The sequence below is a fragment of the Diadema setosum genome, chromosome 2 (genome assembly GCF_964275005.1).
Source record: "Diadema setosum chromosome 2, eeDiaSeto1, whole genome shotgun sequence".
Taxonomy (NCBI): domain Eukaryota; kingdom Metazoa; phylum Echinodermata; class Echinoidea; order Diadematoida; family Diadematidae; genus Diadema; species Diadema setosum.
In genome coordinates, this window is record NC_092686.1 from 46827994 (window position 1) to 46850674 (window position 22681).

Below are 22681 nucleotides of genomic sequence, written 5' to 3' on the forward strand. Positions count from 1 at the left end.
GAGTCTTTCTCTCTCATCTCCGCATTCTCCTCAGGCCTATCCGGTGCAGCCTATAGTACCACTATCCCTCACCTGTAGACCTGGTCAGGTTCTTGAACGCGTCGATCCCCTTCTCGCCGTAGTTACCCGCCGAGGCGATAGTTGACACGTACTTCCAGCCGAGAGCCTTGACCACGTCCAGCATGGCTTGAGCTTGGTATGTGTCCGGTGGCACCACGCGCAGGAAATAGTCGTAGCGGGACTTGTCACTCAGCTCCGGGCTGGTCGAGGCGTAGCTCACCTGAGGAATCTGGGGTGCAGACAGTGAGGAAAGAGGGTCAATTCAAATCTTTATCGATTCGCATATTTAAAGGGACATTTGACTATTCCAACTTCCCTGCTACTCCCCCTAGAAAAAAAAAGTCAATACAAGAAAACGTGAAGTTTAGACACGCAAGAGGGGCGAGGGAGTTAAAGCGATCGTATAGTTTTGGTTGAGACCTAATTTCAGGTTTCTAACATTTTGGTGAGATAATGAGAAACCTCTTATGAAATATGAAAGAGCATGTAATTCCATGAGGAATTCAATATTTATTTGATGAAAATTGGTTTTGAAATGGCTGAGATATCCAAAACAGAGCGATTCAATAAAGTGTAGGATCCACATTCTATTACGATCGCTTTGTTTTACTTTGTTTTTGGATGTTCCAGTCATTCCAAACCCGATTTTCATCAAATAAACTTTGAATTCCTCTCAAAATGGTATGCTCTGTACTATTTCATAGGTGTTTTCTTGGTATCTCACAAAAAGTTAAAAGCCCAATTCTTATCTCCACCAATACTGTACTATCCCTTTAATTTCATGTTTGTTTATCAGAGTCTTACCTATGAAGGATAACTTCGTTATCATATTTATCAATATAATCGTGATTAAATGTCACATGGGTTTTAAGTTGTTTAATTCACAAGGGCAATACCCCCATGGGAAAGGGAAGAATTCTAACGTTTAGACATATAACTATATGCGATTTTTCATTGGTGTCATACCAATAGTAGTATAATAATGTGCATTACGGAGTGCGTTAGTAAGAATTCTCCACCCGATAGTGAGTTAAACATAGTTAGAAGCACACGAGGCGAAAGCCCAGTGTGTTTTGAACTGCTAAAAGGTTAATGTGCATTAGTTGTTTTATAAAATGATAACATGGTTTCATTTCCACGCCATCCACTTCAGCAAGATTCTCAGGCCAGCAGCAACTCCAAGCTAACTGAACAGCTCACACAACTATTGCTCAACGTATTTTGTGATACACAGGCCACGGACCATGCATTTACACCGGGGTATGCATTATCCTGCTCTTTGCGATGAATAAATGAAGCGGGATCTTTTACATGCGTGGGTTGTGACTCTCTCACACCAAGGAGCTTCAAACAAGCTCCTTGCTCACACACAGGACCTCCATTTCATGTCCTATCCGAGGGACAGAGTGTTTTGCCTAAACTAGACGAGACGGCATGATAACACACAACATTGCTCTGTAGGAATCACTTGGGTTCCGACCCACACGTGTGGTACAGAGGCCCGAGGTCTATTTTCGTCAAGTGCCTACGTCCTTGGACAAGACGTTTTGGCCCACCAGGTCCAACTCGACCCAGGTGTAAAAATAGGGGCCTGGCAACGCTATATAGGGTAATAATAATTACAAGGCCCCCTGGTAGGGCAGTGATAACACTGAAGAGGCTACCTATCACAAAGAAGATCATGTTATATGGTTGTGGTGGTGGTGATGATGATGATGATGATGATGATGATGAAATGTGTTCAAAAATTATTTCTTAATGATCAACAATCTGAGTTTGACAATTCAATTAAGTCTGTGTGACTTTGACAGACAGTGGTGATGTTGAAATTGCGACGACGAAATTGCAACCTTGCAAGTTAAATACAGAAATTGATCTCTCGCTCTATTCTCCCTTTAAATCACGTCCACTTTTGTTATATAATAATACACACACGCACACACACACACACACACATGAACATTTCTATTTTAATTTCTCTGCTTTCATTAAATTCATAAGTGTTGAGAGGAGCCTCAACATTTTTTTTTTCTGAATTGAGATTAAATGATGCAATATCTTGATTGATTGTATCCATTCCGGCCACGAAGGACAGTGAATATTGATTAAAATTGTGATATTGCTGTTCCTAGGATTACTAGCATTAGAAATGGGCTGGATTCGAGCCAGGTGCGTGTTGGTCTCTTATCCAGTAACCTCTGACAGTAGGGTTCTCCATGACAATTAAGCCTCATTCTTGTGGGATGTATAATTGGAAAAGAGGCGATTTGGGATGCGCGTGAAACAGGCGTCGCCTCTTTCTTCCATTTGTGGTGTATAGAGTTCTGCTGAAAACTGCACACAACGCCTGTCTTTATTCGGCTTTAGGGAAAGCTTTAGTGCGGGGAACCCCCAAACTGGGACCAAATCAACGAAACTTTTTTATTACACGTCCGAAACTTTGAAGTATTCAATATTGCAAACAATGGTTCGAATGAACTTAAATGACCAGAATAAAAATCAAACCAACCAATTTTTATGAGACTTTTTGTCCATCAAACTCAGACATAAGATGATTCAACAAAAAAGAAAAAGAAAAGTGACATTTTATTTGTTGACGGAACGCTGACGGAACGCTGACTATATGCAATTTAGACAAGTTCATAATGTCATGACGTCATTATTTTTTATTGGCGTGAACACGAATCGTATTTGCATGTTTTGGTTATAATAATTTAGCAACTGCAACATGTTTTTCTCCTAACGGGTTATAACAAACACATCAATAAGCTGTTTGATGTAAACGATATGCGTGAAAACATGTCAAATGTTAACTTCGATATCTTTCAAATTTTCTGTCTGATTCTCATAAAACGTCTACTCTTTTGTTGGCTCGATTTTTTGCTCTAGTTATTAAAGTCAACTTGAACATTGGGTGCATGGAACAGTGTCATATGAACTGATATGATGCACACTTTGAGAGATACCCATTTTAGCACTGCTTCGAATGCAGCATGATTCTAATTAAGATATTGCACTTAAATCATACATAGGGGAACCTAATTGACTTTGATTGTACGCGGCAAATCAGATGGAAATTACCCGTTATCATAATGTAGGGATGCCAGTTAGAATGAAAGGGAGGGCCTGAAGTACAACTACATCTACATGCTTTGTACCGAATGGGTCTGTCCGCTGATTACGCCAAGGCCTGGATTCAGGCTTTTGCCTGAAAACTGGCATTCCTGAATATATGAATGAGCATAATTATTCATGATTCTCGAGTTTGTTTTCTGTATTACTGACCATGCTGACGGTAACAAATCGAGGAATCGATTGTGGCTTACGCTCACGCACACAATTTCACTTTCATGTTTGGTTTGTAACCATCCCTGTTAGCCCCCCCCCCCCACCCCCCCCCCCCCCCAAAAAAAAAGAAAAAGAAAAGAAGGTTTAAATCTTGCGTGTGCATCTATGAAGGAAGCTCTATGCCAGGAAAGCTTTGGAAAGAGATTAACAGCAAAATGTGTGTGACGACCAGGTGGGATGAGAAGAAGGTAACGAGTTGTGAGCTGTAGAAGACATAAGTGCATGGGATAGCTCCATGATAAGAGCAAGTGACGTTCGTTCATGAACTCCGTATTATCTGTGGAAATGCGGCCTCAGCGGACATTGCAGTTAGCATTACCACGCAAGCATGATCGCCCCTTCTTTCCTTCCCCGGCTTCCGTATGACAAGCAGCAAACTAGACGATGCATCGATTTTGCGCCCGCCGAAAATCGAAAGAAGACTCGCGTATAAAAACTCCCGAAAGTGGCCATTGATCCTCCCCGCATAACAGGAGTAAATTTTATTTCACGGCCACCAAAAAACTAATGGTTTATTCATCGAATGTGCTCTGTTTGCATTTCCAGACAGTCCTGAGTTCGACTACCATTGTGTCGGCACGGATCAGTCGCTATCCCGGCAGCCAAGCGTACTCTCCAAAAGAGAGAGTAAAAATGGAAACTTCTCCATCAATTTCTTTTCATCCTCTCCCAGCCCCGCGACGGAGCTGAAAATGCCAATGGCTCCCAAACCTACCGAATAGTCCTGAAATAGATCCCCCCAACCTACATTTCACGTGGCTCTCCAGGGTGATGGTAACTTATTGGAATGATTATGAATCCATCTTATGAATGAAAATGGTATTGATACGGAGAACAGTGCTAACAATAGAATCAGAGGAATCAGAATTAGAGGTCAGACCCTGTTTTGCCCACTTGGCAAGTGATATTAAAACTTTATCGGTAGACTATACGACTACCACATGCAGAATCCTTTGCCTGATATTATGACAGCGTTGTGCTGGTTCGACTCGAATAAATGTCAAATACACTTGGCATTTCACTTTCTATTCTCCTGTCTCAAGTGCTTTTCCATGTACCTTTAAATGAAAACTTTCTAAACTATCATGATCATCCATGAATATATGAAATCCTGTTTCGTCGTTTTCGAGGGCTGTCCATTTTGAGAACTGTTTAGACCTCCTGTGCACCTCCCGAAGGGTTTGTCCAAGACCCTTATATTATATTTAGATAAGACCACTATTTAGATTGGACCACTGCCTCGCCAACACCCATTACACTGTAACGCGAAATTGTGGAAAGACATGACCATGACGGCAATAAATTAATGATTGATTTTAATTTGTTCCAAATTTAAGCCTGAGTTGTCCTTCACCGAAATCCAAATCGGACCGACACTGGAGTACTCCAGTTATTTTGCAACAAGTTCACGGATCACATCTTTAATCAAAACATTTGTCGATATGATTGATGCTTCCACAATCGCTGTTCTTAATTAAAGACAAATAACATTACAATGTCTCTAGGCTTAGAGGGCCCAGCCTACTCTTTGTATACGTCACAAATAGTAGTTCATGACGCTGTGGAATTGACCGTTGGAAATTAATGAAGAACGTTGTAACCCACTTCTGTGACGTCATCACGGAGTCGGACGTACGATGGACAGCCACTGAAATTGATCCTTCGAATTAGTTTGCTTTTGGAAGCATCACAGGGAGGGTTGAGTTCTATATCTGTGATATCAATTTGAAGAACGAATTTCGATGAAGACTAGCGAATGCCAGCTGTCGAGGGTTATTTGTTTTATGAAGTCTCAGTGACGTCTTGATTATTCTGGTTCAAGGCTCTTGTTTGCTTCCCGATGTCGCATTCTCTATTTTGATAGATGATACAAATGTGATTATAAGCTCCAGTACTTGACCGATACATTTGAGATATTATCATAAAACTACTCTTTTTTTTTTCCAAAATGATGCCTTGGCTGATTGTGTTTCTCTTAATTTGGATCAAAATAGCAGCACATTCATCAAAGGAACCTGAGCTCCGATTAAAAAACAATGCAGATGTTGTCTAAGACTAAGTGTAACAATAGAGTCACTTTTACATGGATATGTTCGATTTCTCTAGAAACTAGTTCATGCTCATTGTAAAAGCGAGAGTGGGTAATAGTGAGATAATATCAGTTTAGAGCAGGAGACAGTCCGCAAATAGAAACTTTTACCTTCTAGTTCTTTAAGTACCAAATATTTGATATGTCAAGGAGTATCCATGACAGAATCTTCGGCTCAAGTTGATATCAGCTCTGAATACTGGAAAAAGAAGCTGAAAGAATATATATAATTGTACGTATGATCCTGCCAAGTGAATCTTTGCGATGGATCAAGACCTTGATACGAGTAAAGATAACAAGCAAGAGAGATGAATTCAACAAGTCGCAGAGACTAATTTCTAGCAGGAGCCGAGCTAATCGATTTCTACGGCTTCTCCTGTGCGCACTACAGGGGGGACTCGCTGCCCGTGTTTGCTTATTGTCCCCCTCCACCGGCTTAAATGAATTACGCGCCTGCAGCTATCACCACGCTACTCATTACGCAGCATCATTCTAGATTTGTGTCGCGGATGGGGGAACTCGCTTGTGACACTGCCTCGGACTGTTTATTTCATAGAGAACAAACATTTGTCTAGGGGATAACTCGTCATATGGGCGGATGATTGATTGTGTTTGCCTATGCCGTTAAACTCCAGAATGGCTGCCATCATATACAAGTCTCATTGAGCATTTGAGAAAATAATAATCATATTCTGGGTCAAACTTAATTGAAAATGTTTGATATGTGCAATATATGCGGAGACGCGATGAGAGTATACGTTCCAATGACACATATTTCAAAGCAAGCCACTTACCCACAGAGACAAGATCACAACCAATTCAAATTAATGAAACAGAAGATGCACAAACTATGTGGAAACTCCAATCATAATTAGAACTGAATTCAGTGATCATTAGCAGATATTCCCACATTAGAATTCTCACTTTTGTGTCAAAATTATACGAATAATGGTACAATATTCTGAAAGTACATAATTATAATCTTTGTGAGTAGAAATCTCTTCTTAATTCACAGTATCTAAATATGCGTCAATGATCATAATGATGATAATGATAACATCATGTGATCAACAACAAATTTTATAACATTCTAGAATTTAGTTTGCATGCGAAGAGAATGAAGCATAATGCACAAACTTCAGACATTATCCAATCGGAAGAAAATCTAGCAAGTTTCTCTGACATTAAGTCATCACGACCGAAATTAAGCAGGAACTTTAAAGTAGCTGCTGCCAGTATTTCTTCGTGCTTCTATTATTATGTGAAATAAGACAAGAACCAGTTGATGATAACCCATTTCAACTGCTAAATTTAAGCTTGTAATATTTGGTCAGACTCCACATGAAACCGCGCCCCAGTTTTCAAGCTCTAACGCCACCTCGCACACGACAACGACCGACCAGTTTCGATGTCACGGAACACTCAATATTTAGCCAAGGTATCAGCTACGACCCGCCATCGATTTCCCGGATGTATGACGGGGTTATGATAGGAGGTTCGCTGCGGCACTGTCCCAGGATAGCTAAAGCGTGTCAATATTAGATGGGACCACACCAATCTCAGTCTCCCCGACCTGTCCCAATATCACTTGTTACTTCCCGTATCTCTCTCTGTCTCTCTTTAGGAGATGGGAGGGTCTGATTCAATTTATTCTGGTACAGGTAGATGTACGTGACTGTTTTTTCACAACCCTCTGCTCTGCAAAATTTTGGATCCATTAATATCATAGCTCCTTTAACTAAAAATAGAATCAAATCCGACTTGATTAGTCATTGCTTGAAGTAAACAACATCCTGCCTTTTCTCCGCGGAGAAATTTTGAGGAAGACTTATAATCACGTTCTACTATGGTCTAAGCGCCATTTTTAAACATTCCAAAGGAAGTCCATCATCAGATAGAGCAAAATTTAACCTTTCCAGTAATACCTCACTTGTAACATAACCAGGAATATTCTAGAAGTTATGATTTAAAATATTCCGTATTTTCTTATTACATTTCTTTAGCGGCTTTTATCACAAATATCGCAGCTTAACAAGAATGGATTTAGCACGTTTTGCGATAAAACTCTTCAATTACAAACACTTTCATATCCTATCGCTATTTCTGCTGTTCACAAATACACCATTATCATATTCGCTAAGTGTTCATTTGCTCAGATCTGAACTGCAAAATCAGATCCTTAACCGTTCGAGAATGAATTGAACACCCAACTCCGGAATCCCATTCCCTATTTCATATTCCCCCAAAACCCATTCCATCCAAACTTTCGTCGACAACAACCACCACCACACAGTTCGAAACAAAGCTGTCTGACAACCATGTCTTGAATGTGTGCCCAAAACCAAGATTCCTGGGCCCCGCTTTATCAAAACATAAAATCGATTTTAAATTTCTTTACCACACAGGCTGCCGCAGACTTACAGTTGAAATTAACTATACAATCAATTTTAACTCTTCATAAAACAGGGTCCTGGTATTGATATTCAACCACCTCGCATCATGATGACCAGTCTGACAGACTTGGTACGTTGCCAAATGCCGCTGACGATGATGATAACATAGAAAATGATTTAGCAAATCATAATCATAATCATAATTATAATCATAAGCATAATCATAAACAACAGGTACATTCAAACATGATCTCTGATAAAATACCACTGCCATTGACAATAGTTACAATATTATAGTTAAACACTTACACTTCTATCAATAATGGGTTCACAATAATCAGTGTGCTCCTCGCATAACAATACACCGACATATTTTTCCCCCTAATTTTCCAACTCTTGTCCTAAAATCTTCCTATAGATTCCTGGTCCTTGAATCCAATGTGCTGTGTACAGTAGCGGCTAGGTTCTGCATTGTTTTACTTGTTTTGGTTTGGAAGAGAAATCATCACATAATATCGTTGAACGAGCTCCGCAGCAGCAAATATTCTATCAATAATTTATTGTTCCAACATTTTGCGTCCTGTCAGCGGCAAATACCTGGTACATTTCTCCCAAAGCGCGTCGTTCCATAGTGACGTCAGTGGGTTTTTCAACCTGAACAATTCTTGATCCTCCAGAAATTGAGTTTCGAATGAACAACTGTCGTGACTGTTATGTTTGCCAACCAGTTTGCGAAGGTCATGTTACTCCCTTCCTTTTATTGTCATATTCTGCATCCAGACTGTGACGTCATAGTAATCAATATCCCTCCAGCTTCATACAAAGGAGAAAACAATTTCTATGTTTCTCTTTTGTCTAACTTCAGCTCTCCACTCTGGAGACAAGGATTCCCCCCCCCCCCCCCAGCCAAGAGTCGGCAGCACGGTTGCACGGTTGCCAAAAACGTCTGCCATAGAACTCTTCATAACCCTTATAGGCCTATACTCCATGGTGTATTACCCTTCCTTGTGTGTGTGTGTGTGTGTGTGTGTGTGTGTGTGTGTGTGTGTGTGTGTGTGTGTGTGTGTGTGTGTGTGTGTGTGTGTGTGTGTGTGTGTGTGTGTGTGTGTGTGTGTGTGTGTGTGTGAGTGGGGTGTATGCTTTTAGCTTACGAGATACCGAGATTATTGCCAATGATAAATTCAGTTACGGCTAACAGTGTACTCTAAAAGCAGGAATACCCAAACCATCCTGAAACTTATTCTCGCAGCTCGGATTTCCCTCAGCGTCCCTATTTAAGGATGAACACGTGAACCGGGGAATACTAAGATTGAGTGAGACCACCTAAGTAATGAAGGTAATGTCACAGGCAGGCCCATTTCAAACATGTTTAAGACTGTTTCTCCTGAATCCGTCACCATCAATGAACACACTCCGTCTCTCCAGTGATTTGTCTTCCCAACACTTCCCATCTCTCGCCTGAATCCCATCCTGGTTTCCTTCCAAGATCTCTCTTTTTTTCCACGTCTTTCCAACCCATCTTCACCCCAAGTTAGTCTCACACATTAACAACCCACGCGAAGGCTCTGATTATCCCTTATCACGTGAGCTGGCTGAGTTAGCCGTCTCATTTTAAACAGGAGCTAATCTGGCTGCTTGGTGCGAGGCGCCGACATGTATCACACTCTGTGGTAGGAATTGGAATATCAACGAGGACCTCAGATGCTGCTCTGATTTGATTTTGACAGTGCTGCTCCTAAAGATTTCACGATATGCATCACTTTACAAAAAATAAAAAAAAACTCGCTTTCACTTTCTACACAAATTACAGTCACATTCATCTCAAACACACACAACCATTGCTGCGCAAAGATGCAATCTAATACTCATTTTTGTCATGCTCGAATAAAAGAAAAAAGCTCAGAAATTTTTTATTTGAAGGCTGCTATCATTTATATTTCGGATTGTGCAATGATGAGCCAAATCACAGATAAAATTTGAAGATTTGGATGATAACCTGACTCACACAAAAGTATCAGACAATTCGACAAAAAATCTCTTTGAGTACTGTTCAATCTTTGTGTGCGTTTTGCCCTATATAGCCGAAGGCAAGTGCGTGGAAATGAAGTGACTCATAAAAATGTATTTTAAGGATAAAACAGGTGAAATCAATCGCATCAAGCAAAACATTTAGGACAGAGAATCTCTGGAGTTGGCTCATCTTTAATCTATATCACAGCCAACCTTATTTCGAGGCAAGTCATTTTGAAAAAATGGCAGCACAGGGACTCGACTTGTCACAACAATACACTGTTCAGAGATCCTCACATGTTTTTCAATGAACTTACATTATTTTGATGTCTACCGCGGGTCTGAAATGTGATTTTAATTCGGTAAATAACGTGTAATGTGATATAAGTAGTTCATTTTAGCGTACCGAGTGCTTCATGAGAATTGAATGATGATGGTTACACTGCATTAAACATCTTTGATCGGCGCTCTTAAATTCAACAATCGCTATCATGTCTGTAAATAATATTTGTGTCAAATTGTCCTCCATAAAGTGCATTCTTTTGAAAACAACAACAACAACAACTGACTTTGCCAGAATAAAGGTCTACAAAGTTGCACCCCGACCTATATACATACGTGCGTTTTAAGTAAATGTACAGACGCCACGAATCTGCTTCTTTGCATTTCGCCCAGTGCTTTGCATCTTTGAAGGTGTGTGTGTGTGTGTGTGTGTGTGTGTGTGTGTGTGTGTACGTGTGCGTGTGTGTGTATTCCAAGAGATGACGCTCATAAAACACGAAAACTCTTGTGAACTGTAGAACACATTCAACTCCTCCAAGTAAAGCCATGTTTCCCAAAATTTGTGCGCTGCCAACTTCACGCATTTCGATCGTTAATCCCAAGTACGCTGTGATGCAAATGCGCGCACTGACAGCTCGCCCCCACACAAGACTTCACAACCCCTATACTTCCGCCTCCTCTCCAGCCATGGATGGGAATGCTGTATAATCCTCGAGATTTTCCGCTCAAGACAAGTCACCTTGGCTTTCTTCCAGTCGACAAAGTACACCCCTATGCAACCAATAAACAAACTTAGTCTTAAATTGCAAGCACGAATTGAAACGGGCTTTGCCATGATACCCCCCTCCCGGCTGGTGGCGCGGACGGGATGCCCGTTACTCCAAGGGGGATAGCTTCATGATGAATGATGGGCTAAATCAACGGTCTCTGATTTACCCAAACATATTTCCTGCTTACTCAAATTTCACATCCAAAGATGCAGTGGAAAGCAAGGACATATTTCGTCAGAGACTCTAATGCGACACCGATTGAGACGGAGGTTTTGAGACTGTCACCGGATTGTAAGCGGAAGTTTTTCTTACCGCTCTTTCAACAACAAATTAATCAAATGTTTTCTTCACTCTCATTTGGGATATATGACTCCAGCAAACGAAATATATATCTCCATTGATATACGCCGCATGGATGGGTGCTGGGCCAGATGGAGTTTACCAGCAATCAACTTGAAGACTCCACGTAAATTCCCAACCTTACGAGTATTCTAAACTTTCGTCATTGTAAAAACAAACAAACAAGCAAACAAAACAAACACAGGCAACAACATGCGAACACCTCTCTTTATTTCAGCAGCATTGGAACAAAGTGGGGTTCCATTTTTTGACAGATCGGGTTTTTTTTTTCACATCTCCCACACCTAGATGATCTTTAAAAGAGAGCAAATTGATTAATGCTGGTTTCTTGTAAAAAAAAAAAAAAAAAGCGGGATAAGTTAGTGATATATATACATATATATATATATATATATATACACACACAATATATTTATTCTCGATATCCTCTCGGATTCCGAAACTTTCCATGTGGTTTAGAGTGTGAAATTCACACTTCGTTATGCGCAGCAGCTGACAGTACTCTAAATAACGATCAATGCACGAATCCATGGCAGCGCATTCGTTATTCTCTAGAGATTACTGCTTTCTTTCACTCTTAAATGCATTCTGTCTTCAGCTGCTGCCTTTTTTTCTCTCTCTCTCTGATATTTTGAGCATGGCTTACGGAATAACTTGACTCAAGAATACTGTAAAACGTAGAAATATGCCTCCTGAGGCCTTCTCTTTTTCACCCTTCCTCTCTCTCTTTTCATCTATCTATCTATCCATCTATCTTTCAGAATCCTCTCCCATTAAGAGCAATTCACAGGTCTAACAGTCTCATTCCAATGGCAAAAACATTGACCCCGCTAACATCTCATCCGTCTCCGCCCAGCGAATGCTCCGGCTTATGCAAAATCCGCCACAACGGCTAAGAGCGTGTTTTCATGATGCGAAAACCAGTAGCATGTTGAGAGCCGAAAAAAAACTGGTGTCGATTACAGCGACGATACGACAGTCGAAGACATGCCACAGTCCTGCACTGATGACGACAATCATGTATCTGATCACGTGACATGTCTGATTGTTTTTGAGACCACAGAAAGACAGAGAGACTGACACCGTTTAAGAGGAATCTGCTGTTTAGCACCGTTTGGCAATTAAGACACATTGCCCTGGACTTCTCCACTCACGTTCAAAACTTCATCGTCACCAGTCACCATACCCCAAGGTTTAACGATTTCTTTGCCGTTTCTTAGCTTTTTCTTGTCATAATTACTTTCAATATATTGTCATCCTGCTCCCTCCGTCTTTTGCTTGTTAATCGCGGCAGAGTTTCTTCCTCGATTTCTTTATCAACTCCGCCTACTTTGATTCATTTTGTAGGACTTCTCTAATATGCGAGCGACTTTCTCCCGTCATCCCCTAAGTCCACAATGATGCATGCCCGGAATAGCTAAACTCCAGCGGCTGTGCTTTTTAAGAACAAAAATTCTGCAAGTGGAGGGTGCCACAATTTTAAGTTTGCACTCTTCGCGAATCTATTTCCTCGGAATTTGCATTTTACCACACCAGCGGAGGCCGATTTCATCTTTACTCTATATTCTATCAAAACAAGGCGGACGAGGACTTCAGGCTTTTTTTTTTCATTGATCGCAAGGTGAGAGAAAGGTCAATATTTAACGTCCGTGACATTGGTAATGATGAGGAACACGTCGAGATTTTCCTCACTCGCCTTCCTGCGATTTTTAGCTCGAAATCTCGCCATGAAATTAGACAATATTTGTTCCTTAAGACACACACCCATGCCAGCGCGGACAGTATGTGCCTCCGTTATGAGATGACACAAAGTATGATGGAGTTTTTAATTAACATTAGTTTCCCCTTTTTCCACGTTGTAAATACAAGCGGCAATTAATTTGATGAGAAGAGTGTCGGAATTGACACCTGAGAAGGTGGAACGGGTCAGGTAACACGCCCGGTATTTGGACAGAATCTTCTCAGAGCAATTGCCTGATCCAATGGCCGTTTCAATGAGGCGACGACGGCACCAGCTGTACTAAGGAAACTCTCTTCTTGAAATATGAGGTAAAATGACTATCACCTTACCTCCTGGAAATATCAAGAAATCAATTGTTTTCATTAATTTCCTGCTACTTTATACCGAAGAGGGAAAATAATGTGCAAACAATCAAACCACCGAAGGGCAGAAATGACCTTGAGAAGCGAACCTGAATGTAACCAGTATCAAAACCGATTTCCAAGCAACTTAGTTTTTATCGTGCATGCTAATGTGACCAGAATCGCTTGAACAAAGAACACGTGTTATTTTATAGATCAGCAAGATGAATTAACACTTTGGCGTTTTGAAAAACATTTTCATTACCCATGCTCACAAACCAGCTTATCCATACCTTTCTCCACATTTTATTATTTCACGTTTTGCATTAAATATCACACATCCCGATGTTTTCCTGACTTAATGTTGTCAAAGAGAACCCCTCTTGACCTATTTCTCAAATCGGTGACACAGTAAAAGGTTTTCAGGGGGTTTAGATAATGTAAAAGTGTTTTGTTAGAAAACACACTTGTAGAAACATAAGATCGGCAACGCGGAAAACACTCGATAAATTCTATTGTCTCTCTTGAAGAAGATGAAAATGCAGCGCCGGGTACTTTCCACATCCTTGAGAGTTGATTGCTTTACTCTATGCAAGGAAGTTAGTTGAAAAGTGTGCAAAGTCAGTTCGGTAAATTGAAACAAATTGCTAATATAATACAGTGTAGTTTTTTTCACTTAACGTGTCCCAACAATCACTCGAAATTCATGAGATATTCGAAATACAACCAAATTTCACAAACTCCTACAAGGTATAGTGCAAGCACCTGTAGAAACTGTCATGTATATTGCTTCTCAACTTTTTAGCCAGCCATTGATTCATTCATATCGCCTGTCTTCCTCCAACCAATAAACCCAGAGATTTTTTGTTTTCTGCTTATGGTATATTCATGAGAGCCATGTAATCTGTCGCTGTTTTCCAGACGCATTGGACCTACTTGTTTCATTTCTCAGGGGGTGAAAGAGCTCCGATGCAGTCTTCCCCTAATGGCACCTTTGTTTGCATTTTCCTTTCTCTAAAGCTTAATTCCCATCCGTTTTTTTTGCGTATCAAAACACTCCAAACAATCCCGTCTTTTGAGTCTCTTCTCCTTTTGTATTTCTCTCTCCCTCCACTCTCGCTTCTTCTTCTGTCTTCCCCTCTCTCTTCTTGTCTTTTTCTCCCGGGGACTGTTTTCTCGTCTATCTTGTTTAGACAAAGTCACACGCCATTTTATAAGTGCTGCTTTCAACAAAAGATTTCCGTTGCAGTCAACATTCGTCCATGCGTGCGGGAATCGTATGGATACACTGTGTATGTACGAAGAATAGTGTCATGGTAGATAGGTGGGATGGTGGATTTGTTTGAAATTTGGAAATATGATGAATTAATCATCAAATGGAAAATCAACTCTGTATTCGTAAAGTGGAAGATGCTACTTTTACCGCAAGCGTGCAAGTGTGAAAAACAGTTGACTTTGTGAGACTATTCTGAGATAAATCACGTACTCGGTAACACACGTCATATTCATTTACATCAGTGTCTAGCTATACCATTGTAAAGGAGAGCTTCAAACTATTATTTGAAATGGGGCAAAAGTTTTGCCACTCTCCTTTCTCTTCACAGGTGATGCTCGTGATATAATGGTATTAACCCAATATGATGATTGTATAACCCACCCTATTACACATGTATAGGTTGATTTAAAAAAAAAAATTGTCCATATTTGTTTGAAAATTACCCCAGTAGGCAAATGCAAGTTTTCATTTAAAGACCTGCATGCGTAGGAAAGTTTGTTCAGGGTTGATTAAGCTGTTTCGAAAATGCCAAATTGATTCGGATTGTATTCGTTTACTGTTAAGCTGTCAAACACTGAAACAAACACTCGTGACGTTGTGAGTAGTAAACAGGGTGTATCACAGACAGCTGTAATAATCTGCGCGAAATATCTAACATCGATGAGTGATTCATTGCCGGTATCATTCTATCTCCATCTCAGCAGAGGAAGAGTTATATGGGCACGTGAAAAATAACCGCCCTTCTGAAATGCCGCCAAAGGGTTCATAATCATTAGCCTTTTCCTTCAGTCTCAAGGTAACGAAACGCAGTCATGTAGAGTCTATTCGTGGCATTGAATGATATTCCAAGTTGTTGGTTATCGCAGCAAACACAAGGTCGCCACTGTCCGTACGTACCAGCTGTGACCTGGATATCTGTGAGCTAATTGCATTTTGGCTGGCAATTAAGGCCAGGTTCAATAACATGATATGTGCCATCTGTTCTCACGACATTTGATTTCATGCCCAGCGCAATAGGCGGATGTAATCTGGACCTCAAAGTTTGAAGGTCATAATGGTTTCTCTTAGTTCTGGAGTAATATCCAATTATCATGTTTTGTGTCATTGCTTACAACACCCGAAGACCACCTGACGGACACCTAATTTGAAGTTACTTTGGTAACAAAGACTACGTTGAACACATGGACTGTCGAAAGCGTTATGATGAAAGTTATGAGAGAGAAAGGGGGCAGAGATGGAGGGGAGAGACAGACAGACAGACGCAGAGAAACAGACAGAGGTAGATAAAACTTTTATGTCGACAGGCAATGCAAAAATGTGTATGGTTTGTTCAGCCAAAGTCCTCATCTAGCCATTGAAAATACCCCTTCAAGCCACTATGCATCTTACCAGTGATTGTAAATCCACTATACCTGAAATCATGAAATCAGATTTGATGACCCTCGAATGTACAGCAGGAAAAGTGAAAGAGAGAGAGAGAAAAAAAAAAAAGAAGAGGACCTCAGCATTGCTACGCAAGGAATTCACTTACTGAAAGTATTTCCGTCATTTCGCTTGGAAGCGTTTGTAATCGATGGTTGAGGTCCGGTACGGGAGTCGCCCCGGCGTTGCCTATGGAATCCCGATGTGCCTCGTATTAACTGTACAAGAATCACTGTGTCCCGGGAGTCAACCAGGGGTTAAAAAGTTCAACATCGTGATTCGGACAAAGTGTCGATGGGCACTATGAACCTGTTGTCGTGTAAATCATCCTCAGCTACCCTGGAGTGATGATCTCATGCCAGCATCCATATCAACCTAGCATCAAAGGTCACTTGTACATCCAGGCGATAGGACAAAGTAATAGAATTTAGTCCACTGGAGATACAAGTTGAATAATTTCCTCACCCTGGGGAAGTTTACACTTGACTACTTCTTTCAAATCGATTTGATGTATGCTTTGATAGAAGTCGTGAAGGCTTAGACGGCATTCATCATTCTGACATGAAGCATTGGAGGAATTTATACAATAACTCTCTAAGGATGAAATCATTTCAGATTATTCCTCCATGCCTATGAAATTATTGTTTCCATGTATATTTGGCAGTTGTGATGCTTGAGGAAAAATGATTCATCAACAAACATGAAATCACAGAGAGCCACAATAAAACGCATGTAGTCAGCGTTCATTTTATTATTAATGACATTAATAACTTACATAACATAACATCATATCACATCACATCACATCACAAAACATCACATCACATCACATCACATTACATCACATCACGTCACATCACAGCACATCACATCACATCACCTCACAAAACATCACATCACATCACATCACATCCCATCACATCCCATCACATCCCATCACATCACGTCACACATCACATCACATCACATCACATCACAAAACATCACATGACATCACATCACATTACATCACATCACGTCACAAAACACCACATCACATCACATCACGTCACAAAACATCACATCACATCACATCCCATCACATCACGTCACACATCACATCACGTCACAAAACATCACATGACATCACATCCCATCACATCACGTCACACATCACATCACATCACGTCACAAAACATGACATGACATGACATGACATGACATGACATGACATGTTGGGTAAATCACATCACATCACATCACACCACATCACATCACATCACATCACATCACATAACATCACATCACATCACACCACAATACCACAACACATCACATCACATCGCATCGCATCGCATCGCATAATAAAACATAACATAACATGACATGACATGACATGACATGACATGACATGACATGACATAACATAACATAGCATAACATAACATAATATAACATAACATACAATAACATACTAGTAGCATAACATAACGTAACAGAACATAACAAAACATTTAATGTTCACATGGATCATTCCTCACAATGTCATATTATAGTAAAGGCGATTAAAACAACAACAACAAACAGAGATGACAATTCGGGTGACCAGTTGGCCGACCACTGACAGTTGTCATTGAATCCGTCTAGACTGCCCACGTGATCAGCGTGCCAGTCTCTTCGCGCCGGTATGCTGCAGCACCTGAGACACATGTGCATGCTGTCATGAATCATGCGTGAAGATGATACGCAAAATATGCCATAGATGTCAACCGGAACTAATGAAATTTGATGTTGGGTAAATTGCATTCAAAAAAAAAAGTACAGAAAAAATGCACCATGCAATCAACATCACTGTTCATGTTACCACGGCGCGTGTGTTCAACAAGAACGCATAAAGGCGTATTGTTAACATATTAATGTATTCAACACCACGACGAACTCTTATCCGAAACGCTCTTCCCATCTAAACACATTTTCCCTCTTTTTCTGTAAACGATTCATCAACTTAAGTGTGTTAGGAGTATGCAAACAGGAACAGATTAAAAGTCAGATTTCGTGAGCGCATCGACAACAAGTTATGGTCTAATAGATTAAGGGCTTTTAAAGGGGTTGTATAGTTTTGGTTAAGATGGTGATTCAGGAGTTAACTTTGTGAGAAAGCTAGAAAACATTTATATGAAATATTAAAGAGCATGCAATTCTAAGAGAAAGTTAAAGATTATTTAATGATAATTGGTTTTGAAAAGGCTGAGATATCCAAAAGCAAAATCTGGACCTAATAAAAGGTGGGCCCCATCTTTTATTAGGATCCCTTTATTTCGCATTGTTTTAGATATCTTGGCCATTTCAAAAAACGATTTCAATCAAATGGTTAATAAACTTTGAATTCCTCTTAGAATTGTATGCTCTTTAACATTTCATATAAGTGGTTTCTAATTATCTTACAGAGAGTTAAAACCTGAATTCCCATCTCAACCAAAACCATACCATCCCTTTAAACTACTATATCATATACAGTTTTCATTGTACATGTATCATTCTGTAAAAAGAAAAACAAAAATTCTCGAAAGGCTATTCCCAAATGCGGTATTTTGTCATTAACACTCGTCAATGCTTGCTGTCCATTGTCCATTTCTGGTTGAAGGGTGATAATTACCGTGTTTGTATGCACTGTCACGCCTTGGTGGTTGAATGCATCTTTCATGCTGCATATAGAATTGGCAGTAGCATGACCGTTTAATGGGAATAAATTGCTTCCACATGTTCCTTTAGAATAGAGAGTATTATCTCGCATTTCAATGCAGAACTCTACATCGCAAACAAAAGTTCAGCCAGCGGGCACATCGCAAAATGTCATGCTTATGTGTATATAGACTGCACGGATTCTAACATCCTTTAGTTTGTAGTACTCGCCGAACCATTACAGAACTTCCGTCTAATGGATTTTGTCTTGTATACAGCAAACACCTGCGTAAGATAAACGGACACCTGCAGAACGATTAATTTTAGTGTTCCCCAACATCTTCGTAATGCAAGCACTTGCAGTGACCGTTATATCTAACGCAACATACACGGTATTTCAATCTTGGAAACTTGTCTTTTTTTTGGGGGGGGGTGGTACTAGAGGATTATTCTAGCATTACTCTAGTTAGAACATCTAAAGTCACATTTTTAAAATAAGATAGTTGTTTTCGTTTGTAACCACTATGACATCAAATGACATGTTAGCATAGGTCTGTGTAGTCATACACGTTTATTTTACTGTGGCTTTATTTAAGGAATAGTTTTACATAAATTGTATGGAGCGAAAAGAAAGAAAAAATCCCTCGAAATTGTCAGTGTCAAGTACACGTACATTTCCTTTATAAGCAAACGCTTAGAGGAGAAAGTGAAAACCAAATGCAGATTAGAAAAAAAAAAAAACTTGCTACAATAAATGCATTGCATCTTACGCATGTTCAAATTGCTGTTATATCTATTTTTGCATTCAATGTTGGATAATCAGTCTATTCATACATGGTTTACCTCAAATATCAAGTGCTGGTATTAAAACATTTCTTCAAAGTGTTTAAACATTATAGCTCAGTGAAACTGAAACAGAAGAAACTTGATCGTTTGTCTTTATAGCGATAAATATGCCTTATTCAAAATACATTAACAACTCATTGGCCTTTCATAGCTGGTATCAGGTGTCAGTTAATGATAAGGTAAGCAAAACTCGTCTGTTTACGGCCAGATCTGAATGAAAGAATACACATGGTTTCAGCACTAGATATAGGGTTTCAGATTTTGGCGATTTTAACAAATGAAGTTTAGTCATGGTGCTTCATCATTGCGAGTATTTATACCGTCGTCGGTAGGAATAAAAAGAATCAGAGCGGCCATTACGCATCGCCGCTGTCCGGCCACTGTTTACAGTGGTACGTAATAAGTGTCAGTAACGATTTACACTTGACCGATGGGGACTGCGGTGTGAGGCAGTGCGAGGAGGGGCGGTACCCTAGCCTATACGTAATGGGAGGTGTATACAGTCTGCACCAATCAGGCGTGATTGCAGAGGATACGTCACGGCCAAGCGGCGACACTTTTCACACACTCAGTGGTGTATTTGACGATCTTCTCCCTCATGAAACAAGTTTGTGTCCCGGAGGAGATCTCGCTGACTCCATTAAAGGGAAGGTAAACCTAAAAAGCAATGTGGATTGAGTGAAAGCAGCAACATTAGTAGAACACATCAGTGAAAGTTTGAGGAAAATCGGACAATCGACGCAAAAGTTATGAATTTTTAAAGTTTTGGTGTTGAAACCGCTGGATGAGGAGACTACTAGAGGATATGACGTATGAGTGGACAACAATACAAAGAAAATATAAAGGAAATTCAACAAAAATTCACTTTTCTAGAATTATGAAAGAGCAATGGACCAACCTCTTTCAGAAAGCAGGGGGAATAATTGCTACCCCTAACATATGTCAATATCAAGTTGATGGAATTTGTAATTTTCATGAAAAATGGATTTTTGTAGAATTTTCTTTATATTTTCTTGGTATTGTTGTCCACTCATACGTCATAAGCTCTAGTAGTCTGCTCGTCCAGCGGTTCCAACACCAAAACTTTAAAAATTCATAACTTTTGCATCGATTGTCCGATTTTCTTCAAACTTTCACTGATGTGTTCTACTAATGTTGCTGCTTTCACTCAATCCACATTGCACTTGGGGTTTATCTTCCCTTTAAGAGTCATGTATTGCGATATTCGGAGCTTATACGAGATTAATACAGCCTGTAACAGACACTGCATAATACTTTTCAACGCACAGCATTTGTTGTGTTTTTTATCACGTTATTTAGAGGAAACGTTTCAGTGCATGATATCAGATACCAGATGCCAAATAGGAATAGCAGCAAGTCAAATTTAGTGCAAAGTTTAGACATGACAAAATTACCCATCGAATCTCATCGTAGTACGGCACTGACGACACTTTTTTATTTTTTTGTTATAAAGAAAGCATCAATATTTTCTTGGTATATGGTAGAAATGGAATATGAAATAGTTTAGATCTTGAGACACAGCATTCATTTTTTATAAGAGGCACCATGATAGTCGATGGTTTAGACAAAACCTATCGGAGTATTCAGTTTTTTTCCGAATTCCATGATTATCTTCATCAAAGTAGGGCACCGAGTGGCCATACGTGCTCGCTCTTCACGGACTGTACGCACCCGTACGTCGTGGCATTGAGTGTCGTGGTGGTGAGTGTGCGTGTGTGTGTACCTAGTTATGCATTCATGTTACGTCAAGTGAAAGTGCTTTGATTACAGGATGCACCTATCAATGACGTACTTAACGCCGTCCATGTTTAATGCGGTCTAATGGAACTGTACACCATCCTGTGATTTTCCAGATGAACCGTCCAGGCTTTGTCATCTTCAGAGTCACTGGTTATCAGCGAGCCTGTGGTTTCATTCACTGCTTCAGAAGGAAGCGCTATCATTAATAGATAGTAAAGTAATTCTTTATTGTTGTTGCTGTTTTTTAGTTTACATTGAAGTGTCAAAACGCAAGACGGTGTAGCACCAAATGATTCAATAAGGTGTACCATGGTGTTCCATAGCCGCCGACCAGTATCTAATAAACATTCGTATCAGGTCAGGGCGGTTAGGTATTCTAATTCATCGTATAGCGGTTCAATACTGGTTGACCGTCGTGATGCTGCGTTAGAATTACCACAAGGGATAACACTGCATCTAGCCCGAAAGGAATATATATATATATATATATATATATATATATATATATGTGTGTGTGTGTGTGTGTGTGTGTGTGTGTGTGTGTGTGTATTATATTTTAGGTACATACAGTTCAGCATTGTATTAAAATTTGTACATATCAAATGAAACTGGCTAAGTGATGTGACCATCAGGTTTAAATTTTCATTATGTGAGTCAGCATTTGATCAGGTTTGATTTTGTTTCGTTTGATTTGATTTGATTTGTTTTTTTTTTTATTGGATTTGATTGGTTCCTGCATTATGATTATACCTGTAGATTAAAACGCATGTTATTCCTCTAAAATCTTATCACGTGATACGTGAAACGGATTATAGGATCATCTTGACCAAAAATGATTGTGGTATTAAGGTGGAGGTGTGGTAGTCGATGTATAGAAAAATCCACCAGTCCCTACCAACACCACCACTACACGAGCACACATAGAAAGAGCATTTCTGTTGTCGAGCCTGAATGATCATACACTATCAATATTTGATCGAAATTCTGTTGTGTCCCAGCAGGTTCGTGGAACATGCAAGGATAGTGTAAATAGGATTCCTTCACACAAGGTTCCAATTCATGTAAAATTATGAATATTTGTACACACGTGAGTGTGTGTGTATATGTGTGTGTGTGAGAGAGAGAGAGAGAGTTTGTGTCTGTTGGTAATATATCTCTCTACACACAAATACAAACAAGGAAACAATGACAGCCTTGAATTTAGTCTAACATGTAAATGCCGATGAAATCAATGTGATGTTCGAAAAAATGTGTTTTTTTTTTCTTTCATTCCAAATTTGGACTTTATTAACGAACTTAACCTAGAATAGCTTTAATGCCC

General features: G+C 39.8%; 1 protein-coding gene across 1 annotated transcript in view; it reads right to left on the minus strand.

The window, feature by feature from the left end:
• The window catches only part of LOC140246074 (metabotropic glutamate receptor 8-like), a 74134-nt gene that overhangs the window by 24713 nt on the left and 26740 nt on the right, over nucleotides 1-22681 (minus strand). Inside the window, exon 2 of the mRNA XM_072325518.1 lies at nucleotides 73-289. Within this exon, the coding sequence (XP_072181619.1) occupies nucleotides 73-289 (217 nt within the window). The remainder of the gene's footprint in view (nucleotides 1-72; nucleotides 290-22681) is intronic.